General features: G+C 43.3%; 1 protein-coding gene across 1 annotated transcript in view; it reads left to right on the top strand.

Annotated features, from left to right (window-relative positions):
• LOC147117749 (uridine phosphorylase 1-like) overlaps window positions 1-25,402 on the top strand; it is a 110,389-nt gene extending 84,987 nt beyond the window's left edge. The window contains exons 7-8 of the mRNA XM_085988991.1: window positions 1,621-1,767; window positions 25,011-25,402. Of these exons, the coding sequence (XP_085845117.1) occupies window positions 1,621-1,767; window positions 25,011-25,150 (287 nt within the window). The 3' untranslated portion in view covers window positions 25,151-25,402. The remainder of the gene's footprint in view (window positions 1-1,620; window positions 1,768-25,010) is intronic.
• The last annotated feature ends 247 nt before the right edge of the window (window positions 25,403-25,649 follow it).

Below are 25,649 nucleotides of genomic sequence, written 5' to 3' on the forward strand. Positions count from 1 at the left end.
CTTCTGGTGCTCCTGCTGGTCCGATTGAGGCTGCTGGCCACCTTGGTCCTCATCGGCGGTCCAAAGCAAAACAGTATAAGCGGCAGCCATGCTGATCTGATAGATCACTGCTCCAAAGTGGAGATCAGATGTACAAACCTCAAGTTGTGAAAGTAGCCTTCAAAGTTGTGAAAGTCACCTCCCAGCACAAGTACTGTGAACAGAGCCTTTCACACAATCGGGCAAGAAAACAGCTGTGAGGTTTCAGTACTTATTGGCATATTTCCTTGTCATGTCTTCAGCCCCCTCAATTGCCGGTGTGTTCTTGCCTTGCTTTCACTGGCAAGGTCCAGGAAGCCCGTGAAACCCGTACACCCATAGTTAATTCCATAAGCCGTGTTAATATTGCTGAATTGCGCAATTTACATATTGAAATTGACAACCCACCTCTCCCGAGGGGGTTGCTTGCATGCAGCCTAACTCACTGCAGTTAAATGCGGAAGTCGGTGGGTTGGAGCCAGCTACCCGATGCGGTCAATTTCCGCGCTTTTAACCCCCCCCCCCCACCCATTTCCAAACCACGCGCTCCTTCAAGTTAAAATTCACCCCACAGAAATAGCACTTACATGCGTGAGAGTGTTTTTAAATTAAACTCCTGTTTACAGCTGAGTTAATATTTTATCTGGAGAAAAAATACGGATATTATACATTGACAAAGAAGAAATTGTTTCAATGGCCCAGGCATTCGGGTCTCCACGGGTGAGTACGCACGGGGTACTCACCTGTAGGCCCAATGGAAGTGCTGGTTTCCTGCATGCACTGCGCATGCGCGGGAAACCGGCACTTCTGTTCCTCTGAACGAAGGGGTTCAGAGGTCAAACGCGTGCGCAGGAGAGGCTACGCGTGTGCATCGAACTTCGTTTTTTTTACAGGTTTTCCCAGGAGGGTAAGTCTCCAGAATTTAGAAATGTAAAAAGCAGGTGTAAGGCCTGCTTTTTACAAGGTAAGTGGTGAATTAATTAAAATTAAAACATTTTTTCCACAGGTTTATTACTTTTAAATACTTTAAAGCAAGGTAAGTTTATTGTTAGCCCTGTTAGAAAATAAAATTATTTTTTTCAAAAATTTAAATTATTATTTCAAATAGTTATTTCATGTAATTTACAGTTTATTTAAAAAATGCGATGTTTTTAAAAATTTATTTGAAGATTTAGTGCTGTTTTAGGGCCGTAGTATTTATAAGTCTTGACAGCTCTTCCTGTCAGACTTATGAATGGAGCTCCCCATGGCCCACGTGATCCCAGGGGACGCATCGAACTAACTGTGCCCCTGGGATACGCAAGCACTGCGCGCCGGCAGCTGGACCAGGCCCCGGATCAGAATTCCACGGGGGCCCAGAGCTCAATGGCCGGCGCGCTAGGTAAGTGCAGGTCAGGGGCTTGCACCCGCGGGAAGCCCCTGACCCGAATTTCTGGGTCATTATATATTCATGATTGCTTCACAAAATGTTACAATCCAGCTCTACTTCCATTTAAATTGTCTGAAGCTCTCCGTTACCACATTCCTCATAAAATTCCCTGTTCCATAACTGATTATGCTGAGGAAGATGTCCATGTTAAGAAATGTATTTACTTTCTGCAGGCCAGGCCCGTTTGGATGGTGCTTTCTGCAACTATACTGCCCAGGATAAGATGAATTACTTGCATTGTGCCTATGAGGCAGGGGTTCGAAACATTGAGATGGAGTCCTCTGTATTTGCAGCCATGTGCAACCGAAGTGGTCTACCAGGTAACTATATGCATGTGCAAGACTTCTCACAGGAGTATTGAATTTTCTTTGCAAATTGAGTTGGTTTTTATCACCACATGCGGATTTTGAATAGCATTATATACAGAAAGCATGCAGTTTATGCAACAGGTACGTTGCTGTTTTAATGATCCAAAACAATGTGCCCGGTTATCAATATCTGCAACTTGCCGATAACATCTCTAATTTATTAGCAGATCTTTCTCATTATGGCAAATGCATTACCTATAATTCAAATCAGTTGAAATTGAATTTCTTTTGTGCTCGTTAAAGTGAGGGATGTTTGTGCTGGAGCATTTCCTATTTTAGGATCTCAGTGTCAGCAACTAGCACTCCTAGTTCAGCCCGCTTCTACCTCCTTCCCAAGATCCACAAACAGGACTGCCCTGGTAGACCCATTGTTTCAGCCTGTTCTTGCCCCATGGAACTTATCTCTTCCTATCTCGACTCTATTTTTCCTCCCCTTGTCCAGTCTCTTCCCACCTACATTCGCAACTCTTCCGACGCCCTCCGTCACTTTAACAGTTTCCAGTTTCCTGGCCCCAACAGTCTCCTTTTCACTATGGACGTCCAATCGCTCTACACCTCCATCCCCCCACCAGGATGGCCTGAGGGGACTCCGCTTCTTCCTTGAACAGAGGCCCAACCAGTCCCCATCCACCACCACCCTCCTCCGCCTGGCTGAACTTGTTCTCACATTGAACAACTTCTCCTCTGACTCCACTCACTTCCTCCAAATTAAAGGTGTTGCTATGGGAACCTGCATGGGCCCTAGCTATGCCTGCCTTTTCATGGGATATGTGGAAGATTCTTTGTTCCAGTCCTACTCAGGTCCCCTCCCTCACCCAGTTTTGAAAAAGGGTTCACCCGAAACGTCGACTCTAATTTCTCTCCACGGATGTTGCCTGGCCTGCTGTGTTTTTCCAGCATTTTCTGTTGTTATTCCCCTCCCTCACCTCTTTTTCCAGTACATCGATGACTGTATCGGTGCAGTCTCCTGCTCTCGCCCTGAACTTGATAAGTTCATTCACTTTACTTCCAATTTCCACCCTTCCTTCACCTTCACACGGTCCATCTCTGACTCTTCTCTTCCCTTCCTTGACTTCTCCGTCTCCATTTCTGGCGATCAGCTTTCGACAAACATCCACTACAAGCCCACCGACTCCCACAGCTACCTGGACTACACTTCCTCCCATCCCGCTTCCTGTAAGGACTTTATTCCATTCTCCCACTTTCTCCGCCTCTGCCGCCTCTGTTCTGACGATGCCACCTTCCATACCAGTGCTTCCGACATGTCTTCCTTTTTCCTCAACCGAGGATTCCCCTCAACTGCGGTTGACATGGCCCTTGACCGTGTCCGTTCCATTTCCCGCACTTCTGCTCTCACCCCTTCCCCTCCCTCCCAGAACCATGATAGGGTTCCCCTTGTCCTCACCTTTCACCCCACCAGCCTCCACATTCAACGGATCATCCTCCGCCATTTCCGCCACCTCCAACGTGATCCCACCACCAAATGCATCTTCCCCTCACCTCCCCTTTCAGCATTCCGAAGGAACCGCTCCCTCCGCGACACCCTGGTCCACTCCTCAATCACCCCTAACAGCCCTTCCCCTTCGCCTGGCACCTTCCCGTGCAAGCGCAGGAGATGCAACACATGCCCTTTTACCTCCTCCCTTCTCACTGTCCAGGACCCCAAACATCCCTTCCAGGTGAAACAATGATTTACTTGTACTTCTTGCAATTTAGTATACTGTATTCACTGCTCACGATGCGGTCTCCTCTACATTGGGGAGACCAAACGCAGATTGGGCGACTGCTTTGCGGAACACCTCCGTTCAGTCCGTAAGGGTGACCCCTGAGCTTCCAGTCGCCTGTCACTTTAATTCACCGCTTCACTCCCACTCTGATCCCTCTGTCCTCGGCCTATTACATTGTTCCAATGTAGCTCAACGTAAGCTCGAGGAACAGTGCCTCATCTTTCGATTAGGCACTTTAAAGCCTTCTGGATTCAACATTGAGTTCAACAATTTCAAACTATAAGAACATAAGAAGTAGGAGCAGGAGTAGGCCATACGGCCCCTCGGGCCTGCTCCGCCAATCAATAGGATCATGGCTGATCTGAACCTAGACTCACGTCCACTTCCCTGCCCGCTCCCCCTAACCCCTAATTCCCTAATCAGCTAGGAAACTGTCTATCTCCGTTTTAAATTTATTTAATGTCGCAGCTTCCACAGCTCTCTGAGGTAGCAAATTCCATAGATTTACTACCCTCTGAGTGAAGAAGTTTCTCCTCATCTCAGTTTTGAAAGGGCAGCCCCTTATTCTAAGATTATGCCCCCTAGTTCTAGTCTCACCCATCAATGGAAACATCCTCCCTGCATCCACCCGATCAAGCCTCCTCACAATCTTATATGTTTCGATAAGATCGCCCCTCATTCTTCTGAATTGCAATGAGTAGAGGCCCAACCTACTCAACCTTTCCTCATAAGTTAACCCCCTCATCTCCGGAATCAACCGAGTGAACCTTCTCTGAACTGCCTCGAGAGTAAGTATATCTTTTCTTAAATATGGAAACCAAAACTGTACGCAGTATTCCAGGTGTGGCCTCACCAGTACCCTGTATAACTGAAGCAAGACTTCCCTGCTTTTATACTCCATCCCCCTTGCAATAAAAGCTAAGATTCCATTGGCCTTCCTGATCACCTGCTGTACCTCCATACTAACCTTCTGTGTTTCATGCACCAGGACCCCCAGATCCCTTTGTACTATAGCACTTTGCAGTTTCTCTCCATTTAGATAATAACTTGCTCTTTGATTTTTCCTGCCAAAGTGCATAACCTCACACTTTCCAACATTATATTGCATCTGCCAAATCTCTGCCCACTCACTTAGCCTGTCTATGTCTTTTTGCAGGTTTTTTATATCCTCCTCACTCACTGCTTTCCCTCCCATCTTTGTATCGTCGGCAAACTTGGATATGTTGCACTTGGTCCCCTCCTCCAAATTGTTAATATAGATTGTAAAGAGTTGGGGTCCCAGCACTGACCCCTGCGGAACACCACTAGTTACTGATTGCCAACCCGAGAATTAACCATTTATCCCAACTCTCTGTTTTCTGTTAGATAGCCTATCTTCCACCCATGCCAGTATATTACCCCCAATCCCGTGATTTTTTATCTTGTGCAGTAATCTTTTGTGTGGCACCTTGTCAAATGCCTTTTGGAAGTCCAAATACACCACATCCACTGGTTCCCCTTTATCCACCCTGTTTGTTACGTCCTCAAAGAATTCGAGCAAATTTGTCAAACATGACTTCCCCTTCATAAAACCATGCTGACTCTGTCCGATTAAATTATGCTTATCCAAATGTCTTGTTACTGCTTCCTTAATAATGGACTCCAACATTTTACCAACCACAGATGTTAGGCTAACTGGTCTATAGTTTCCAGCCTTTTGTCTACCTCCCTTTTTAAATAAGGGCGTTACATTAGCAGTTTTCCAATCTGCTGGGACCTTTCCTGAATCCAGGGAGTTTTGGAAAATTACCACCAATGCATCCGCAATCCCTACCGCTACTTCTCTCAAGACCCTAGGATGTAAGCCATCAGGTCCAGGGGATTTATCCGCCTTAAGTCCCATTATCTTACCGAGTACCATCTCCTTAGTGATTTTAATCGTGTTTAGCTCCTCCCCCCCACAGCCCCCTGTTTGTCCAGTGTTGGGATATTTTTAGTGTCCTCTACTGTAAAGACTGATACAAAATATTTGTTCAGCGTTTTTGCCATCTCCATGTTCCCCACTACTAATTTCCCGGTCTCGTCCTCTAAGGGACTTTAGCCACCCTTTTCCTTTGTATATAACTGTAGAAAGTCTTGCTATCTGTTTTTATATTTTTTGCTAGTTTACTTTCATAATCTATCTTCCCTTTCTTAATTAATCTTTTAGTTATTCTTTACTGGCTTTTAAATGCTTCCCAATCTTCTATCCTCCCACTAGATTTGGCTGTAAATGCCCTTGTTTTCAGTCGGATACTATCCTTTATTACTTTACTTAGCCATGGATGGCTGTCTTCTTTTATGCCCCTTTTTCCTCAGTGGAATATATTTTTCTTGAAAGTTGTGAAATATCTCCTTGAATGTACACCACTGCTCATGTACCATCTTACACCTTAATCTATTTTCCCAGTCGACTTTAGTCAACTCTGCTCTCATACCTTCATAGTCTCCTTTATTTAAGCTTAGTACGCTGGTTTGAGATCCAACTCTCTCACCCTCCAACTGAATTTGGAATTCAACCATGTTATGGTCACTCATTCCAAGGGGATCTTTTACTAGGACATTTTTTATTAATCCTGTCTCATTACACAGGACCAGATCTAAGATTGCCTGCCCCCTGGTTGGTTCAGTAACATACTGCTCAAGGAACCCGTCCCTAATGCACTCTATGAACTCTTCCTCAAGGCTGCCCTGCCCAATTTGATTTGTCCAGTCAATATGAAAGTTAAAATCTCCCATGATTATAGCTGTTCCCTTATTACAAGCCCCAACTATTTCCTGATTTATACTCCGACTAATAGAGTTGCAACTGTTAGGAGGCCTATAGACTACGCTCACTAGTGGCTTTTTCCCCTTGTTATTCCTTATCTCCACCCAAACTGTTTCACTATCCTGATCCTTTGACCCAATATCATTTCTCACTATTGCAGTGATTCCATCCTTTATTAACATAGCCACGCCACCTCCCTTTCCTTCCTGTCTGTCCTTCCTAATTGTCAAATACCCCTGGATGTTTAGTTCCCAGTCATGGTCACCTTGCAGCCATGTTTCTGTAATGGCCACCAGATCATACCCATGTGTAGTTATTTGTACCGTTAACTCGTCTATTTTGTTACGAATGCTGCATGCATTCAGATAAAGAACTTTTAAATATGTTTTGTGACAATTTATTCTTGCTTTTACCCCCTTTACTACTTTACCTTTATCTTTATATATTCTGTCCCTTCCTGACATGCTCTGGTTTTTAATTCCCCCACTGCTACCTTGCTCTATTGCCTTCTCCGCTGACATTTTTATTTTTCGCTCTCTTGAAACCTCCCCCCCACTAATTAGTTTAAAGCCCTCTCTACAGCCCTAGTTATTCGATTCGCCAGGATTCTAGTCCCAGCACTGGCCAAGTGAAGTCCGTCCCAACGGAACAGCTCTCGCCTGTCCCAGTACTGGTGCCAGTGTCCCAAGAAGCAAAACCCATTTCTCCCACACCAGCCTTTGAGCCACGCATTTAACTCTCTGATTTTATTTACCCTAGCCAAATTTGCTCGTGGCTCAGGTAGTAATCCAAAGATTATTACCCTTGTGGTTCTGCTTTTTAATTTGGCCCCTAGCTGCTCATACTCCCTCAGCAGAACCTCTTTCCTTGTCCTATCTATGTCATTGGTACCAACATGGACCACGACAACTGGATCCTCCCCCTCCCACTCCAAGTTTCTCTCCAGCCCAGAGGAGATGTCCTTAACCCTGGCACCGGGCAGGCAACACAGCCTTCGGGACTCTCGTTCTCGACTGCAAAGAACCCTATCTATCCCCCTAATGATACTATCCCCTACCACTACAACATTTCTTTTTACTCCCCCCACTTGAATGGCCCCTCGTTCCACAGTGCTGTGGCCAGGTTGCTCATCCTCCCTGCAGTCCCCGTTCCCGTCCTCACAGGGAGTAAGAGCATCGAACCTGTTGGACAAGAGCAAGGGCTGCGGCTCCTCCAACACTACCTCCTGGATCCCCGTACCTGCCTCACTCATAATCACACCCTCCTGTCCCTAACCACGGACTACATCTGAATTAGTTAATCTAATTGGTGTGACTACTTCTTGGAACACAAAGTCCAGGTAACTCTCCCCCTCCCTGATGTGTCGCAGTGTTTGAAGCTCAGACTCCAGCTGATCAACACGGAGCCGGAGTTCCTCGAGCAGCCAACACTTAATGCAAATGTAATCACTGTGAACATCAATGGTGTCCACCAGCTCCCACATATTGCAGCAGTAACACATCACCTGCTCTCCCATTCTATGTAATTAATTAAATTTATTATTATTATTTTTAAATACCCTCTGCCCCGATTCTAGATGATGAATTTCACACCTCTATTTAATTGAACTTACCAACTTATAAAGGTTTATAAGGGCAGGAAAAGTACTCACCAACCAGCTTTCTGGTGACGTCACACTTCGATTAATTTTTACCTCTCTCCTTCCCTTTGAGTTCCGAGTTCGGAGACTGGTAAGCCTACCTGGTCTCTTGGAGCCTTTTATAGCCCCGCTGCTGCCGCTGAAATTCCCGCCGACGCACTGAGGCCTACCTGGTCTCTGGAGCCTTTTATAGCCCCGCTGCTGCCGCTGAAATTCCCGCTGACGCACTGAGGCCTACCTGGGTCTCTGGAGCCTTTTATAGCCCCGCTGCTGCCGCTGAAATTCCCGCCGACGCACTATAACCCCTGCCCCCATTTTTCATGCTGTATGATTTTGCCATTCCCATTTGCAACATTTTACCTTTCCTGCCTCTTTCAAAAGCACAGTATGTTCCTTCAATGCCCTCCTGTCTCTGCACCTGCTTAATATCTGTTACATATCCAGCTTTTTCGAGTTCTGATGAAGGGTTCCAGACCTGAAACGTTAACTCTGTTTCTCTCTCCACGGATGCTGCCTGGCCTGCTGAGTTTTTCCAGCATTTTCTGTTGTTACTCCTAGTTCAGTGTTGTCCAACAGAAATTGCTGACTAGCCATAGGTGTAGCTATGACAATACCGTTTTAGCTACATGCACTCATACAATACAGGTCCGTGTACTTCACATGTGTATATTTACTCACTAAACATCTACCACCATTCAGTAACAAAGGAATTAAAGCACTCAACAATCAATAAACACACATTCTGCTTTTTGTCTTACTATTTTACCAACAAACAAACAAAAAGGTTAAAGTGCACATGCATATGCTATGCGAATATGAGTATTGAGATCACAAGCCCAACAATAATGTCTTACTCAGTTTTTATTTACTAATCAGAAATACAATTAGCCACATCTGGATTCCCAAATGGCAAATGTATTGGACAAGACTGATTTAGTTAGATGCAGAGTGAGGCTCCCTCTGCTCTGCTCCAAAGTCAAAAGAGATTCTCCCGCAGCTACACTAGTGTGACTTTACCATTTGTAAAAGGCAGATTGTGTTCAACTAATCTAATTGAATTTTTTGATGAACTAATAGGGAGGATTGATGAAGGGAATGCAATGGATGTTGTCTACATGGATTTTAGGAAGGCGTTTGACAAAGTACCACATAGAAGGCTGGTTAACAAAATTGAGGCTCATGGAATAGGTGGGTGAGTGGCAGCTTGGATAGGAATTGGCTTAAGGACAGAAAACAGCGAGTTGTGGTAAATGACTGTTTTTCAGACTAGAGGATGGTAGACAGTGGTGTTCCCCAAGTGTCAGTGCTGTTCCCCAAGGGTCAGTGCTGGGGCCACTGCTTTTTTTGATATATGTAAATAACCTGGATATTGGAATACAGAGTAGAATTTCTAAATTTGCCAATGACACCAAACTTGGGGGTGTGGCAAACAGTGAGGATGATACCAATCAACTGCAGCAGGACATAGAAAGGCTAGCAGAATGGGCAGATGGAACTTAATACAGAGAAGTGTGAGGTGATGCATTTTGGCAGAAGGAACAGGGAGAGGCAATATACACTTAATGGCACAGTTTTAAAGAGTGTGCAGGGACAGAGGGACCTGGGAGTTAATGTGCATAGGTCCCTGAAGGTGGCAGGACATATTGAGAGAGTGGTTAGCAAAGCATATGGGATCTTGGGCTTCATAAATAGAGGTATTGAGTACAAAAGTAGAGAAGTTATGCTGAACCTTTATAAAGCGCTGGTTAGGCCACAACTGGAGTATTGCGTCCAGTTCTGGTCACCACACTTTAGGAAGGATGTGAAGGCCCTTGAGAGGGTGCAGAGGAGATTTACCAGAATGGTTCCGGGGATGGGGGATCTTAGCTACAAGGACAAGTTGGAGAAGCTGGATTTGTTTTCATTAGAGCAAAGGAGGTTGAGGGGTGATTTGATAGAGGTGTACAAGATTATGACGGGTCTGGATAGGCTAGACGGGGAAAGGCTGTTCCCACTAGTTGATGGTACAAGGACTAGGGGACACAGATTTAAGGTTTTGGGCAAGAGATACAGGGGGGATGTGAGGGAAAACTTTTTTATGCAGCGAGTGGTGAGGACCTGAAATCACTGCCGACGGAAGTGGTGGAAACAGCGACACTCAATGTTTTCAAGGGGAGACTGGATAGGCACTTGCAGGAAATAAACTTGCAGGGCTACTGGGATAGTGCAGGGGAATGGGACTGACTGGATTGCTCTACAGAGAGCCAGCACGGACTCAATGGACCGAATGACCTCCTTTGAGCTGTTATGACTCTATGACATTAGCGATCCTGTGGCCTGTCTGACTGAGATTGACAATTTAGGAGCAGTTTTCATAAAATCATAGCAAAATACAGCACAGAAGGAGGCCATTCGGCCCATTGAGTCTGCGCAAGCTCTTTCGAAGAGCAACGCAGTTAGTCCCACTCACCTGCTCTTTCCCCATATCCCTGCAATTTTTTCTCCTGCAAGTATTTATCCAATTCCCTTTCAAAGGCTACTATTAAACCTGTATCCACCACCCTATCAGACAGTGCAATCCAAATCCTAACCACTCGTTGCGTAAAAAAGTTTTCTCATGTTGCCTTTGCTTCTTTTGCCAATCACCTTAAATCTGTGCCCTTCAGCCATTGGAAAAAGTTTCTCTATTTACTCTCGAAATCCTTAATGATTTTAAACAATATCAAATCTCCTCTTAGCCTTCTCTGCTCCAAGGAAAACAACCCCAGCTTCTCCAGTCTATCCACGTAACTGTAAGCCCTCATCCCTGGAACCAACCATTCCAGCAGATTTCTCCTGTACCCTCTCCAAAGCCTTCACGTCCTTCCTAAAGTGTGGTGCCCAGAATTGGACACAATACTCCAGCTGGGGCCGAGCTATTGTTTTATATAGGTTTAGCATAACTTCCTGGCTTTTGTATTCTATGCCTCTTTATAAAGCCTAGGATCCCATATCCCATATGCTTTGTTAACCTGTCCTGCCACCTTCAAAGATTTGTGCACAAAACCCCCAGGTCTCTCTTCTTGCACTCCTTTTAAAATTGTACCATTTAGTGTGTATGGTCTCTCCTCATTCTTCCTACCAAAATCTATTACCTCACACTTCTCTGCATTGAATTTCATCTGCCATGTGTCCGCCCATTCCACCAGTCTGTCTCTGTCTTCTTGAAGTCTATTACTATCTTCCTCACTAGTTGCTACACTTCCAAGTTTTGTGTCATCTGCAAATTTTGAAATTGTGCCTTGTACTTCCAAGTCCAAGTCATTAATGTATATCAAAAACAGTAGTGGTCCTAGTACTGAACCTTGGGGAACGCCACTGTATACCTCCCTCCAGTCCGAAAAACAGCCATTCACCACAACTCTGTTTTCTATCCCTTAGCCAACTTTGTATCCATACTGCTACTGCCCCTTTTATCACATGGGCTTCATTTTTGCTAACAAATCTAGTATGTGGTACTTTATCAAACACCGTTAGAAAGTCCATATTCACAACATCAACTGCACTGCCCTCATCCACCCTCTCTGTTACCTCATCGAAAAACTCAATCAAGTTAGCCAAACAGAATTTGCTCAACATATCTGTGCTGGCTCTCCTTTATTAGTCCATGCTTGTCCAAGTGGCTGTTAATTTTTGCTCGGATTATTGTTTCTAAAAGTTTCCCACCACTGACATTAAACTGACTGGCCTGTAAGTGCCAGGCTTATCCTTCTCCCCTTTTTTGAACAAGGGTTTAACATTTGTAATCCTCCAGTCCTTTGGCACCACCCCTGTATCCAAGGAGGATTGGAAGATTGTGACCGGCACCTTTGCAATTTCTACCCTTACTTTCCTCAGTAACCTAGGATGCATCCCATCCGGACCGGATGACTGATCTACTTTAATTACCGCCAGCCTGTCTAGTACCTCCTCTATCTATTTTTATCACATCCAGTATCCCAGCAACCTCCTCATTTACCATAGCTTTGGCAAAGTCCTCTTCCTTGGTAAACACTGATGCAAAGTACACATTTAGTACCTTAGCCATGCCTTCTGCCTCCACCAATAGTTCTCTATTTTGGTCCCTAATCGGCTCCACTGCTTCTCTGACAACCCTTTTACTGTTAATATGCCTATAGAAGAACTTTCAATTCCCCTTTATGTTAGCCGCCAATCTATTCTCGTACTGTCTTTTTGCCCTTCATATTTCGTTTTTCACTTCTCTGTACTTTTTAATATTCAGCCTGATTCTTCCTTGTATTATCATATACCCCCTTTTTCTGCTTCATCCTACTCTCCAACTCAGTCGTCAGGGAGCTCTGGTTCTGGTTGCCCTCCCTTTCCCCCTTGTAGGAATGTACATAGACTGTACCCGAACCATCTCCTCTTTAAAGGCTGACCATTGCTCCATTACATTTCAGCCTGCCAATCTTTGACTCCAATTTACCCAGGCTAGATCCCTCCTCAATTTGCTGAAATTAGCCCTCCTCCAGTTAAGTATTTTAATTCCAGATTGCTCCTTGTCCTTCTCCATAACTAATCTAATCTACACCTTATGATATTATGATCACTATTCCCAAGATGCTCTCCAACTGTGACATTTTCCACTTGACCCACTTCATTCCCCAGGATTAGATCCAGCAATGACTCCTTCCTCGTTGGGCGGGAAATATACCAATCAAGAAAATTCTCCCAAACACACTTCAGAAATTCCTCCCCTTCTCTGCCCTTAACAGTATTGTGTAGTGAAACAAGGAAACAGAGATGCCCAGACAGAAGAAACTTTCATCCATATATCTGGACTGGAATTGAACATAGACCTGAGGGAAAATGTCAGTGTCTAAGCTACTGCACCAACCAGCAACCCTTTTAGCTTCAGTTTCAATTCCTGAATTTAGCAGCTAAGTAAGAGAATTACTCCTCATCTGGATCTCTGACCTAAACTGAATCCATGGCCGGAATTTGGAGTGGGGGAGGGGGGGGGCGGGATGGCAGGGCCTGATTTTCATTTGAAACCTCTTTTTCCCCACCCACAGCCAGCCAAATGGAGAGGCTGGCTGGTTGTGGGCGGGTAGGCCTGCGGCACTAGGCCGCAGAGAGGAGGGATCGAATGGGGCTGGGGACTGATCGGGGGGCCAGACTCGAGCATCATGGGGCCGGACTCGAGCATCAGGGGGGCTGAACTTGAGGATCGGGGTGGGGGGGGGGGGGCAGTGGAGGATGATTGGCTGGGGGACAGGAGTGAATATTGGGGTCCAGTGTCTGATTGAGGTGGGGTGAGGCAGAGAGAGATCATCGGTGGGGGCGGAGAGGCCAGGAAGGCGATCGGAGGCCGGAGTGGTGGGGGGCGGGAAGGGAAATCGGAAGCCATAAGGAGGGTGTCCAATCGCTGGGGGGGGAGCTAGGGATGCTGGATCCAGGAGGTAAGCGTAAAGGCACTTACCTTCTGGATCCAGCAGTCCTCGCCTTCCATTAGCTGTCTGGTTTCCAGAGGCCTTTCGAAACCCGACCAGCCACAGTTAAATTTAAAATGGTGGTTAAATCTGAAGCATGCCAGCCTCATTATAATATCTAAATGGGTGACCCTCCTCCTGGCAGCGGGTTGGCTGCCCGCCTCCATTAAAACTGGAAGTGGGCGGGTTGGGGTCTGCATTGAGATTTTTAACACTAACTTCCCACCCAACCCCAACCCACATAATCAGTGTTTGATACATGTCCTAATGTGTACAGCATGCCAGAGGCACACAGAGATTTGAATCAGAGGGTTCACCAACATGATCAGCTTCCTAGCTGGTTTTCAAGTAACATAAGGGCAACTCATCTTCCCTTGATCTGAAACCATGTCCTACCACACCATGGCACGACACAGCACAATGCATTGGTCTGGATTAGTATTAACAAGTAAAGTCTAAAATTCATATTATCTCTTGCCTCATATTTATCAAGAATGGAATGAAAAATGGCCATTCTGCCCTTCAAACCTGCTGTTGTCAACAGACCATTTAGAGTTTGCAGTATTGTGGATTCTGCCCAATTTATTCAAACTCCCGACTGGGCTGAAAACAAGTAAAACTTCCAAGAAGGTGAAGTGTTGTGGAATATCTCTATGACCCTTAAAGATTAACCCAATAAAATCTACATTATTCAATCCTGTCCAATTAGAATTCACAGGTGGTGTTTCCATGGTCTCAGCAAGGCTAGAACCATTATTTACTATAGACTATTTCATCATCTGTATCTGTACTCATCCTTATAACCAAAAGCACTAGCTTTTGGTTTTCATCCATAAAACACCCATAAAAATCTTGGAATATTGTAATAAAAGCAGAATTGAACGTAATTCAGTCATCATAAGGTAGTGTCCATATTTATAGCCTTTAGTTGTGCTTTTAACCAAAACTCTTCAACCTATATAAAGAATTTGACCAACACTTTTTTTCTGGTGGTTGTAAGGGAGCCATTTGTCCAGTCTAGGCTCGTAGGATTAAACTTTGTGTCCATGATAACTAATATGCACATTCCTAGGCTTTATTTTGCCATAAGGTCATAATGCACCCCATTGAAAAATAAGTATAAAAATACTGTAGTACTTGAGAAGCACCTTAGGTATTCAGTTTATTGCCACTTTTTTAGTTTCATTAAAAAACTGCAGAGAAAGATACAATCAAAGTCAGATCTATCTCTGAGAGACATGCTATTAGAACAATCACAAATTAACATGCTTTCTCTCTTTTGATACATTGTATAGATAAATTAACATATTAATCTTGTCAAAATATCTGAAAATATTAAGATTGTGTCAAGATTTTCAAATGTCTGGTCAACATAATAGCAATGTTATGTGTGCGCTTTTTATGTGTAAGAACATAAGAATATAACAATTAGGAACTCGAGCCTACTCCACCATTCAACAAGATCATGGCTGATCTTTGACCTCAACTCCACTTTCCCACCTGATTTCCATATCCCTTGAATCCCCTACAGTCCCAAAGTCTATCTATCTCAGCCTTGAATATACTCAATGATTCAGCAGCCACAGCCCTTTGGGGTAGAGAATTCCAAGGGTTCACAACCCTCCAAGTGAAGAGATTCCCCCTCATCTCAGTCTTAAATAGTCAACCCCTTATCCTGAGTCTTTGCCCTCTAGTTCTAGACTCTCCAGCCAGGGGAACCAATCTCTCAGCATCTACCCTGTCAATCCCCCTCAGAATCTTATATGTTTCAATGAGGTCACCTCTCATTCTTCTAAACTCCAGAGAGTATAGGCCCAGTCTACTCAATCTCTCTTCATAGGACAACCCTGTCATCCCAGGAATCAATATGGTGAACCGTGGTTCTACCGCCTCTAAGGCAAGTATATCCTTCCTCAGATAAGGAGGCCAAAACTGTCCACTGTACTCCAGGTGTGGTCTTACCAAAGCCCTGTACAATTGTAACAAGACTTCCTTACTCTTGTACTCCAACCCCCTTGCAATTTGCCTTCCTAATTGCTTGCTGTACCTGCATGCTAACTGTTTCCTGTAAGAGGACACCTAAATCTATCCAAACACCAACATTTAAGTTTCTCATCATTTAAAAAATATTCTGTTTTTCTATTCTTCCTACCAAAGTGAATAACCTTAAATTTCCCCATACAGGAAACTTCGCGATATCCGGCACCGGCGTGATGCCGATCTATGAAAACTTCCGGACAGACCAGCGCTAATGTTGAAGGATACGGAGGTTTTCATCTCCGTATCTGACAACAAACACTGTTGCTTAGCAACAGCTTGTAAACAGTCGGCCCGTACCTTGGAAGCGTCTCTGTAGCTTAGCAACAGCTTCAGAGAGGCTTTCCAGAGACTGCTCTTTAAAAAAAATGCTAGGAGAAGAAAAAAAAAATGCTAGGAGAAGAAAAAAAACCTAACAAAACGGCTGCTGATTTCTGCCATTAGATCGAGGTTTCCGGACATACAACCTCCGGATAAACCAAAGTTTCCTGTATTACACTTCATCTGCCATCTTATTGACCACTCACTTAACCTGACTATATCTCTTTGCAGGCTCTTTGTGTCCTCCTCACAACTTACTTTCCCATCTAGCTTTGTATCATCAGAAAACTTGAATACATTACACTTGGTCCCTTCATCCAAGTCATCATTAATATAGAATGTAAATAGCTGAGGCCCAAGCACTGATTCTTGCGCCGTCCTACTAGTTACAGCCTGCCAACCTGAAAATGACCCATTTATTCCTACTCTGTTTACTGTCTGTTAACCAATTCTCTATACTAATATATTACCCCAAACCCCATGAGCCCTTATCTTGCGTAACAACCTTTTATGTGGCACCTTATCGAATGCCTTTTGGAAATCCAAATATACTACATCCACTGGTTCCCCTTTATCTACCCTGCTAGTTACATCTTCAAAAAACTCCAATAAATTTGTTAAACACGATTTCCCTTTCATAAAACCATGTGGACTCTGCCTAATCATATTATGATTTCCTAAGTGCCCTGTTACCATTTCCTTAATAATGGATTCCAGCATTTCCCCAATGTCTAACTGGCCTGTAATTCCCTGTTTTCTCTCTCCCTCCTTTCTTGAATAGCAGGGTTACATTTGCTAAGTTCCAATCTGCTTGGACAATTCTAGAATCTAGGGAATTTTGGAAGATCACAACCAATGCATCCACTATCTCTGCAGGCACCTCTTTTAGAACCCTAGGATGTAGACTATTAGGTACAGGGGATTTGTCGGCTTTTACTCCCATTAGTTTCTCAAGTACATTTTCTCTACTGGTATTAATTATTTTAAGTTCTTCACTCTCATTAGCCCCTTGGTTCCCCACTATTTTGGGTATGCTTTTTATGTCTTCTACTGTGAAGACAGATACAAAATATTTGTTTAAAGTCTCTGCCATTTCCTTATTCCCCGCTATAATTTCTCCTTTCTCAATGCTAAGAGACCAATGCTTACTTTTGCTACTCTCTTCCTTTTTACTTACTTGTAGAAGCTCTTACAATCTGTTTTTATATTTCTTGCTAGTTTACCCTCATTCTATTATCTCCCTTTTTAATCAATTTTTTGATCATCCTTTGTTGGTTTCTAATGCTCTCCCAATCTTCAGGTTTACTATTATTCGCAACATTATAAGCCTCTTCTTTTAATTTAATACTATCCTTAACTTCTTTAGTTATCCACAGATGGATCACTTTTCCTATGGAGTTTTTATTTCTCAATGGAATGTATATTTGTTGAGAATATTTCTTTAAATGTTAGCCACTGTTTATCTACCATCACACCTTTTAATGTAATTTCCCAATCTATCATAGCCAACTCACCCCTCATACCTATGTAATTGGCTTTATTTAAGTTTAAGACTCTAGTTTTGGACTTAAAATATTTCATGCTCAAAGTCAATGTGAAATTCTATCATATGATCAATCTTCCCCAAAGGATCCTTTGCTATGAGATTACTAAATAACCCTGTCTCATTACACAATACAAGATCTAAAGTAGCCTATTCCCTGGTTGGTTCCATAACGTATTGTTCTAGGAAACTGTCTTGAATGAATTCCTTGACCTCGTCTTCCAGACTACCTTTGTCAAGATGATTTACATAGTCTATATGAAGATTATCCCCCACGATTATTGCATTACCTTTTTACAAGCTCCTATTATTTCTTGATTAATACTCTATCCAACGGTATAGCTCGGAGGCTATAAACTATTCCAACCTGTGTTTTCTGCCCCTTATTATTTCTTATGTCCACTCATACTGATTCTACTTCCTGATCTACCAAGCCAAGATCCTTTCTCACTACTGTCCTTATGTCATCCTTTATTATCAGGGCTACCATTCCCCCTCCTTTTCCATTCTGTCTGTCTTTTTGAAATGTCAAGTACCCTGGCATATTTAGTTCCCAACCTTGGTCACCTTGCAACCACGTCTCTGTAATGGCTATTAGATCAAACCCATTTATCTCTCTTTGTGCCACTAATTTGTCTATCTTGTTACGAATGCTTTGTGCATTCAGATAAAGAGTCTTTAATTTTAACATTTTACCATTATTTCCTGCTTTCACCTTATTTGCTGAAGCACTATTACCGTTAAACGCTCTGTCCCTTCCTGTCACACTCTGCTTATCTTTACCCAAATCGCTACACTGCTCCATTGCCTTGACTTTTCTCTTTAGATTTCTAAATTTCCTGACCCCTCCTCTGCCCCCCTTTTAGTTTAAAGCCCTATCGACAGCCTTAGTTATTTGATTCGCCAGAACACTAGCATAGCCTGGTTTAAGTGGAGCCTGTCCCAACAGAACAGCTCCCTCTTCCCATGAATTGAAACCCCTTCCTCCCACTCCACTCTTTGAACCACATATTTAACCCTCTGATCTGCATGTCCTTATGCCAATTTGCACGTGGCTCAGGTAGTAATCCAGAGATTATTACCTTTGAGGTTCTGCATTTTAATTTGTACTCTCGCTCCTCAAACTCTCAGCAGAACCTCATTCCGAGTTCTGCCTATGTCATTGGTTCCTACGTGGATCACGACAACTGCATCCTCCCCCTCCCACTCCAAATTCTTCTCCAGCCGCGAAGAGATATCCTTAACCTTTGCACCGGGCAGCCAACACAACATTCAGAACTCCCGGTCGTGGCTGCAGAGAACAGTATCTATCCCCCTGACCACAATGTCCCCTACCACTACATCATTCCTTTTCACTCCCCCACCTGAATGGTCTCCTGTACCACGGTGCCGTGGTCAATTTGCTCATCCACCCCGCAGACTTTGCCTGCCTGCACACAGACAGCAAGAGCCTCGTACCTGTTGGATAAGGGCAAAGACTGAGGCTCCTCCAGCACTCTACTTGGGGTCCCCTTACCTGCCTGAGTCACAGTCACACCCTCCTGTCCCTGACCACTAACCAGACCTGTACCACTACCTAACCTAAGGGGTGTGACTGCCTCCTGGATCGAAGTGTCCAGGTAACTTTCCCCCTCCCTGCTGCCCCGCAACATCTGCACCTCAGACTCCAGCTCAACAACTTTGAGCTGAAGTTTCTCAAGATGCAGACACTTCCAGTAGACATGGTCATCTGGAATTGCGATGCTCTCCACAAACTCCCACATCCTGCAGTTGCGGCACACCATCTGCACAGCCATCCCTATATAACCTGGTTTTATTTATTTATTTAATTAATTAATATGTTTACATATTTAATTAATTAGCTTATAGTTTAGTTGTTTAACTAATTACTAGATCTAGTTTAAGTTACCGGTAGATTAAATTAAATATTTTTGTAACACAACCCACTACAAGTATTGGAGGCTAAAAGCAGCAGCAGCACCACCTCCCCTGTGCTCCAAATTCCCACTCTCCAAATTCCCAACTTTAACACTCTGTTTAAGTGCACTCTGTGCAAACCACTCCATGCATAATCAGATACAGTAGTTACTTTTATACACCTTTGAGCCACACCGAAGTTACAAGTGATGACTCAGCTTCCTGCTCACAGTAATTAGCAACTATTCAGACAAACACTTACAGCTGATTGACAGTTAACTACCACTGACAGGCAGTTTCTGTTAACTACAGTTTATTTTACAGTTTTTAAAGTTCTAAGTTAAATTCAAAATGTTAAACTAAATTTCACTTTTTACACCTAGTACTCACCCAGTACTTACCAGAGACTTCCACTCTCCAAATTCCCAACTTTAACACCGTGTTTAAGTTCACTCTGTTTATGACCACTCTGTGCAGACCACCCATTATTTTATCATATTGTGGGTTGGATGACTGCACCCAGTTAATAAGGTGATGTATTGTAGTATTTCCACAAATTTTGGCTTACAAACAAAACAAGTTTTATTATTTTTCTGAGCAAGAAGAATGCAAAAAAGGAGAAAGTGAGAACTCATGGTTTTAAAATATCTGGTTGTATATTCTAGATTCTAACCTTAGTGGTTTTTAAATATACTGTTGAAATTAATCTTAATTTCTTTAAAGTATGATAATGTTCTTTTTAAGGTTAGCTGAGCTGCAGCAGGCAGAAAACACTTGTCGCCTGTCCTGATGTGCACAAGCTGACATGATGACACAACTAAAAGAATCCTAAAATCCCCAAGTGTTGAACATGTAAGGATAGAATCTAAACATATCAGAAGCAATCATCATATAATGAAGAGTTAATAAGCAAACCCACAGGCTGGTTGGTCAGGTGGCTCAGTAGGAGTAGTACCCATATATGAGGCGCGAGTTGGCTAGGATGGATTGGGGAATGTTACTTAAAGGGTTGACGGTGAATAGGCAATGGCAAACATTTAAAGATCGCATGGATGAACTATAGAATTTGTTCATCCCTGTTTGGCATAAAAATAAAACAAAAAAGGTGACTCAACATTGGCTAACAAGGGAAATTAGGGATAGCATAAGAGCCAAGGAGAGGACATATAAATTGGCCAGAAAAAGCAGCAAACCTGAGGATTGGGAGCAGTTTAGGATTCAGCAAAGGAGGACAAAGGGATTAATTAAGAGGGGGAAAATAGAGTATGAGAGTAAGCTTTCAGGGAACATAAAAACTGACTGTAAAAGCTTCTATAGATATGTGAAGAGAAAAAGATTGGTAAAGTCAAGCATAAGTCCCTTGCAGTCAGAATCAGGGGAATTTATAATGGGGAACAAAGACATGGCAGACCAATTAAATACATACTTTGGTTCTGTCTTCACAAAGGAGGACACAAATAAACTCCCAGAGATGTCGGGGAACATAGGGTCTAATGAGAGGGAGGAACTGAATGAAATCAGTATTTGTAGGGAAATGGTGTTAGGGAAATTGACGGGATTGAAGGCCGATAAATCCCCAGGGCCTGATAATCTACATCCTAGGGTACTTAAGGAAGTGGCCCTAGAAATAGTAGATGCATTGCCGGTCATCTTCCAAAATTCTATAGACTCTGGAACAGTGCCCATGGACTGGAGGGTAGCTAATGTAACCCCACTATTTAAAAAAGGTGGCAGAGAAAAAACGGGAAATTATAGACTGGTAAGCCTGACATCGGTAGTGGGGAAAATGCTAGAGTCCATTATAAAAGATGTAATAGCAGAGCACTTGGAAAACAGTGACAGGATTGGACAAAGTCAACATGGATTTACAAAAGGTAAATCATGCTTGAATAATTTACTGGAATTTTTTGAGGATGTAACTGGTAGAATAGATAAGGGAGAACCAGTGGATGTGGTGTATTTGGACTTTCAGAAGGCTTTCGATAAGGTCCCGCATAAGAGACTAGCGTGCAAAGTTAAAGCACATGGGATTGGGGGGTAAGGTACTGACTTGGATAGAAACTGGTTGGCAGACAGGAAGCAAAGAGTTGGAATATCGGGTCTTTTTCCGAGTGGAAGGCAGTGACTAGTGGGGTACTGTAGGGATCGGTGCTAGGACCCCAGCTATTCACAATATATATTAATGATTTAGACGAGGGAACTAGATGTAATATCTCCAAGTTTGCAGACGACACAAAGCTGGGTGGGCGTGTGTGCTGTGAGGAGGATGCAGAGAAACTCCAGTATGATTTGGACAGGTTGGGCGATTGGGCAGATGCAGTATAATGTGGATAAATGCGAGGTTATCCACTTTGGTGGCAAAAACAGGAAGGCAGATTATTATCTGAACGGCAATAGATTGGGAAAAGGGGAAGTGCAACGAGACCTGGGTGTCCTTGTGCACCAGTCACTGAAGGTAAGCATGCAGGTGCAGCAGGCGGTTAAGAAGGCAAATGGTATGCTGGCCTTCATAGCGAGAGGATTCGAGTACAGGAGCAAGGATGTCTTGCTGCAGTTGTACAGGGCCTTGGTGAGACCACACCTTGAGTATTGTGTGCAGTTTTGGTCACCTTATCTGAGGAAGGATGTTCTTGCCATGGAGGGAGTGCAGCGAAGATTCACCAGACTGATACCTGGGATGGCAGGAATGACGTATGAAGAGAGATTGGGTCAATTAGGCTTATATTCGCTAGAGTTTAGAAGAATGAGAGGGGATCTCATTTAAACTTATAAAATTCTAACAGGACTAGCCAGACTAGATGCAGGAAGGCTGTTCCCGTTGGCGGGGGAGTCCAGAACCCGGGGTCACAGTCTAAAGATAAGGGGTAAGCCATTTAGGACTGAGATGAGGAGGAATTTCTTCACCCAGAGAGTGGTGAACCTGTGGAATTCTCTACCACAGAAGACAGTTGAGGCCAGTTCATTAAATATATTCAAGAAGGAGTTAGATATATTTCTTAAGACTAAGGGGATCAAGGGATATGGGGAGAAAGCAGGGACAGGGTACTGAATTTGGATGATCAGCCATGATCGCATTGAATGGCGGAGCAGGCTCGAGAGGCCGAATGGCCTACTCCTGCTCCTATCTTCTATGTTTCTATGTTTTTAACTGCAGACATAAATGTAGTTGAAATTAAGCAACTACTGTGCTTTTGTGCCATAATTGTACTATTGATATTGCCAGCCAATTAATCCTCGAATGCAGGCCAAGCAGTGTATTTCAGTATTAGAATAATAGTCACAAATAATCTTACAATTGTGCCTAACTTTTGATGATTCAGACAAATAACATTCATAAAATGTCAACAGCCTTTCCATTCCATGGACACTTCTCTTCACACTGGGATGTGGAAAGCTACAAGACTCTTGCTCTTCAGCTCAAAGTACTAAAACTGTAGAAGTAAACCACTCCTCCTTTAACTAAATCAGTTAGTCAGTACTTGTATTTTCCTGAGACAGAATACAAAGCTTACCATAAATGTGCTTTTACCAATCTCTCTTCTGTCATAGATACTCTACAGTTTATAATTTCACATGCTGTTCTTGACAAACTTCTTTCCTCCAACAGTAAATTAGCTATTGAGTTTCTTTCTGCTAGAGCTGTGTGGAATTCCTTGCATTTTCCATCTGGTTGCTTTGGGCTGACTGCTGTTTATAATCCCCTAATTGATCGCAACTGACTACTCCCAACAATATGTCACAATTTGAGCTGCTGCCTGCCACCCAGTATGCTGTGTCTGGCTGGTGGTCACATGTCATAGAATGCATTTTAGATCAATATTATGAACTGTAAAATGCATTTCAGATCAATATTGTGAACTCTAAAAATGCTTTTTTCCCCCTGAAGACTACAAAGAGAATAAAATTCAGTCTCTAAGCCTCTCCTAATAGCTCAGAAGATAAAGACACCTTGTAAGTGGTACTGAGTCATGCAGATCAGGAAGATCCCAGTTTCGACCCTTTATAGGTGCCAATTTAATGAAACATTGATGGAGCAGGAGTGAGGCTCAGAGACTGGCCAAATGTACAAGCACACACAATTCTTTCTTTAGTTGATCTTTTTAAGTTTTAGTTGTTTCTTTTTCTCATTTCCCATTTCCCATTCTCCCCCCGCCCGCCCCCTCCCAAGTGCTTTCAAAGACAGGAGCAAACCCACTTCTTATTCTACTCCTCTTCCTGATGGAAAATTGCTTAGCTCTTTCAAAAAGGCTGCTGAAGAATCTTGGGTCTAAGCAAGCCAAGTTCAATGTTCTCAAACTGCTCAGAAGTTTACATTGTCTTCCATCATATGGCAACCTCTTACACCAGGCAAAATGTTTCCCAGTTTGATCATTAAATAAATTTAAAACAGAAATAGATAGTTTCCTAGAAGTAAAGGGAATTAAGGGTTATGGGGAGCGGGCAGGAAATTGGACATGAGTCTAGGTTCGGAATGGTCATGGCCCTGTGGGTAGTGGAGTGGGCCCAGGGGCCGTGTAGCCTGGTTCTGCTCCTACTGTGTTCTAATTCTGTGTTAGATTTCAGGAGATGGTTTTATTCCTGTTCCTGGCTGGGGTGGAGATCGCCTTTACAGAAGGTAAGTACTGTAGAAAATATAGGGACAAAGTGATCTCCTGGAAGAATTTCGATCGCCTAGATGGGTCGGAGAGGAATTTCCCAGATTTTTTTCTCCCAAATTGGCCATTGGGTCTTTATCTGGTTTTTCGCCTCTCCCGGGAGATCACATGGGTTCGGGTGGATGCACAGTGATAGAAGATTTGAGGTTAGGATCAGATCAGCCATGATCTTATTGAATGGTGGAGCAGGCTCGAGGGGCCAATTGGCCTACTCCTGCTCCTATTTCTTATGCTGTTATGTTCAAAGACTGATGGCTTCAACTTGAGAACAGGCAGAGACAGCAAGGGGGATAATGGGTCTTACCAGCGGTGCACATGGGATTCAAACTATAAAGAAACCTCTATATAACAATGGGAGAGGAAGTATTTACTCCCCTTACCTCTTCTTTCTCTTCTCTCCTTTGACATGATGAATTATCAAGTACAACCTGAGTATTCACAACCTTATAAAGACTCCAACACACCTAAAACTGGACGTGCACTATCCGCTGCTTTCTATTCTTGCTCTAAACTGCAATATTCATGGCAACTCCTCAAACCTTGATTCTATCCATTTCTCACCCGTCATCGTGCCCCTTTATTTCATAATTAAAACCCAAGTTTCACCTCTTTCTGACTCCACTCCCTTCCAATTTTCCTAAAACATTCCACTCCAACACAGGCACATGTACTTATATCCATTTTCGAACCCCTGCTGCTTACCTTAGGTCGTTTTGAATCACCTGATTTTAATTACTTGTGGCCAAAGTAAACACGATTTCACCTCATTAAATTGATCTGCTGTCTCTATTGCTCCTCTAATCTTGGTAATTCCCCAGTGGCTCTGTGGTTGGTATAGTGCAGTACAGCACTATACTATGCATTTACTCCTTGATCCATTTGGGGATTTTTAAGGTACATTGCAGCAGCTACCATTAGCCATTCCTGTAGCTTAAAAAGAGTGAACAGATAATGCAGACTGTGGATCTGGGGCTTTGGCGCAGACTACTCACATTGAAATCTATTGCTGTGCATCAGCCATTTATAGTGGGATTTGTGATATGAGGAGCTCAGCATGGCATCAGTGTCAATGAAAGAATAGTTTACTAGCCGTCTAACTCGACCTTCTCTCTGTGCAGGTACAGTGGTGTGTGTGACCCTGCTGGACCGACTGCAAGGTGATCAAATTAGCAGCTCCCATGAAGTGCTTAAAGAATATCAGGAGAGACCACAGAAGTTAGTTGGTTGTTACATAAAGAAAATATTCTGCCACAAGTAGGCAAGTTTGTCTAGTCATCGCATTGAACAGGACTGGTTGTTTTAATTTTTTCAACTTTTTAGAACCTGTATTCATTTTAGCATTTGAAACGTGGACTTCCTTATGTTTGCACATTCTCTCTGTATATTTTGAAAGCCACTAAGGAAGTTCAGTGGCAGAGAAACTGTAATGATATCTCCAGTGATGTTTGGTAAGATAATTAGTTATATTTGCTCTGGATAAATGTTGAAGAATAAAGAGATTTAAACCACTTCCCTGACTTTAACTGTATGAAACAATACATTTATTACATAGAGAAACCATACTTAAATCATTTTTTATATGAATGAGATTTTCTGATTGGTGTGCCAATGGAATGTTGGCCTTTATCTCAAGGGGACTGAAATACAAGAAGGTATGCTTCAGTTGTAGAGAGCCTTGGGTAGACCCCACCTGAAGTAGAGTGTTCAGTTTTGGGCTCCGAACCTCAGGAAGGATATATTGGCCTTGGAGGGGTACA

This window comes from Somniosus microcephalus, chromosome 5, assembly GCF_052327205.1.
Source record: "Somniosus microcephalus isolate GS21.2 chromosome 5, FLI_Smic_1.0, whole genome shotgun sequence".
NCBI classification, from domain to species: Eukaryota; Metazoa; Chordata; class Chondrichthyes; order Squaliformes; family Somniosidae; genus Somniosus; species Somniosus microcephalus.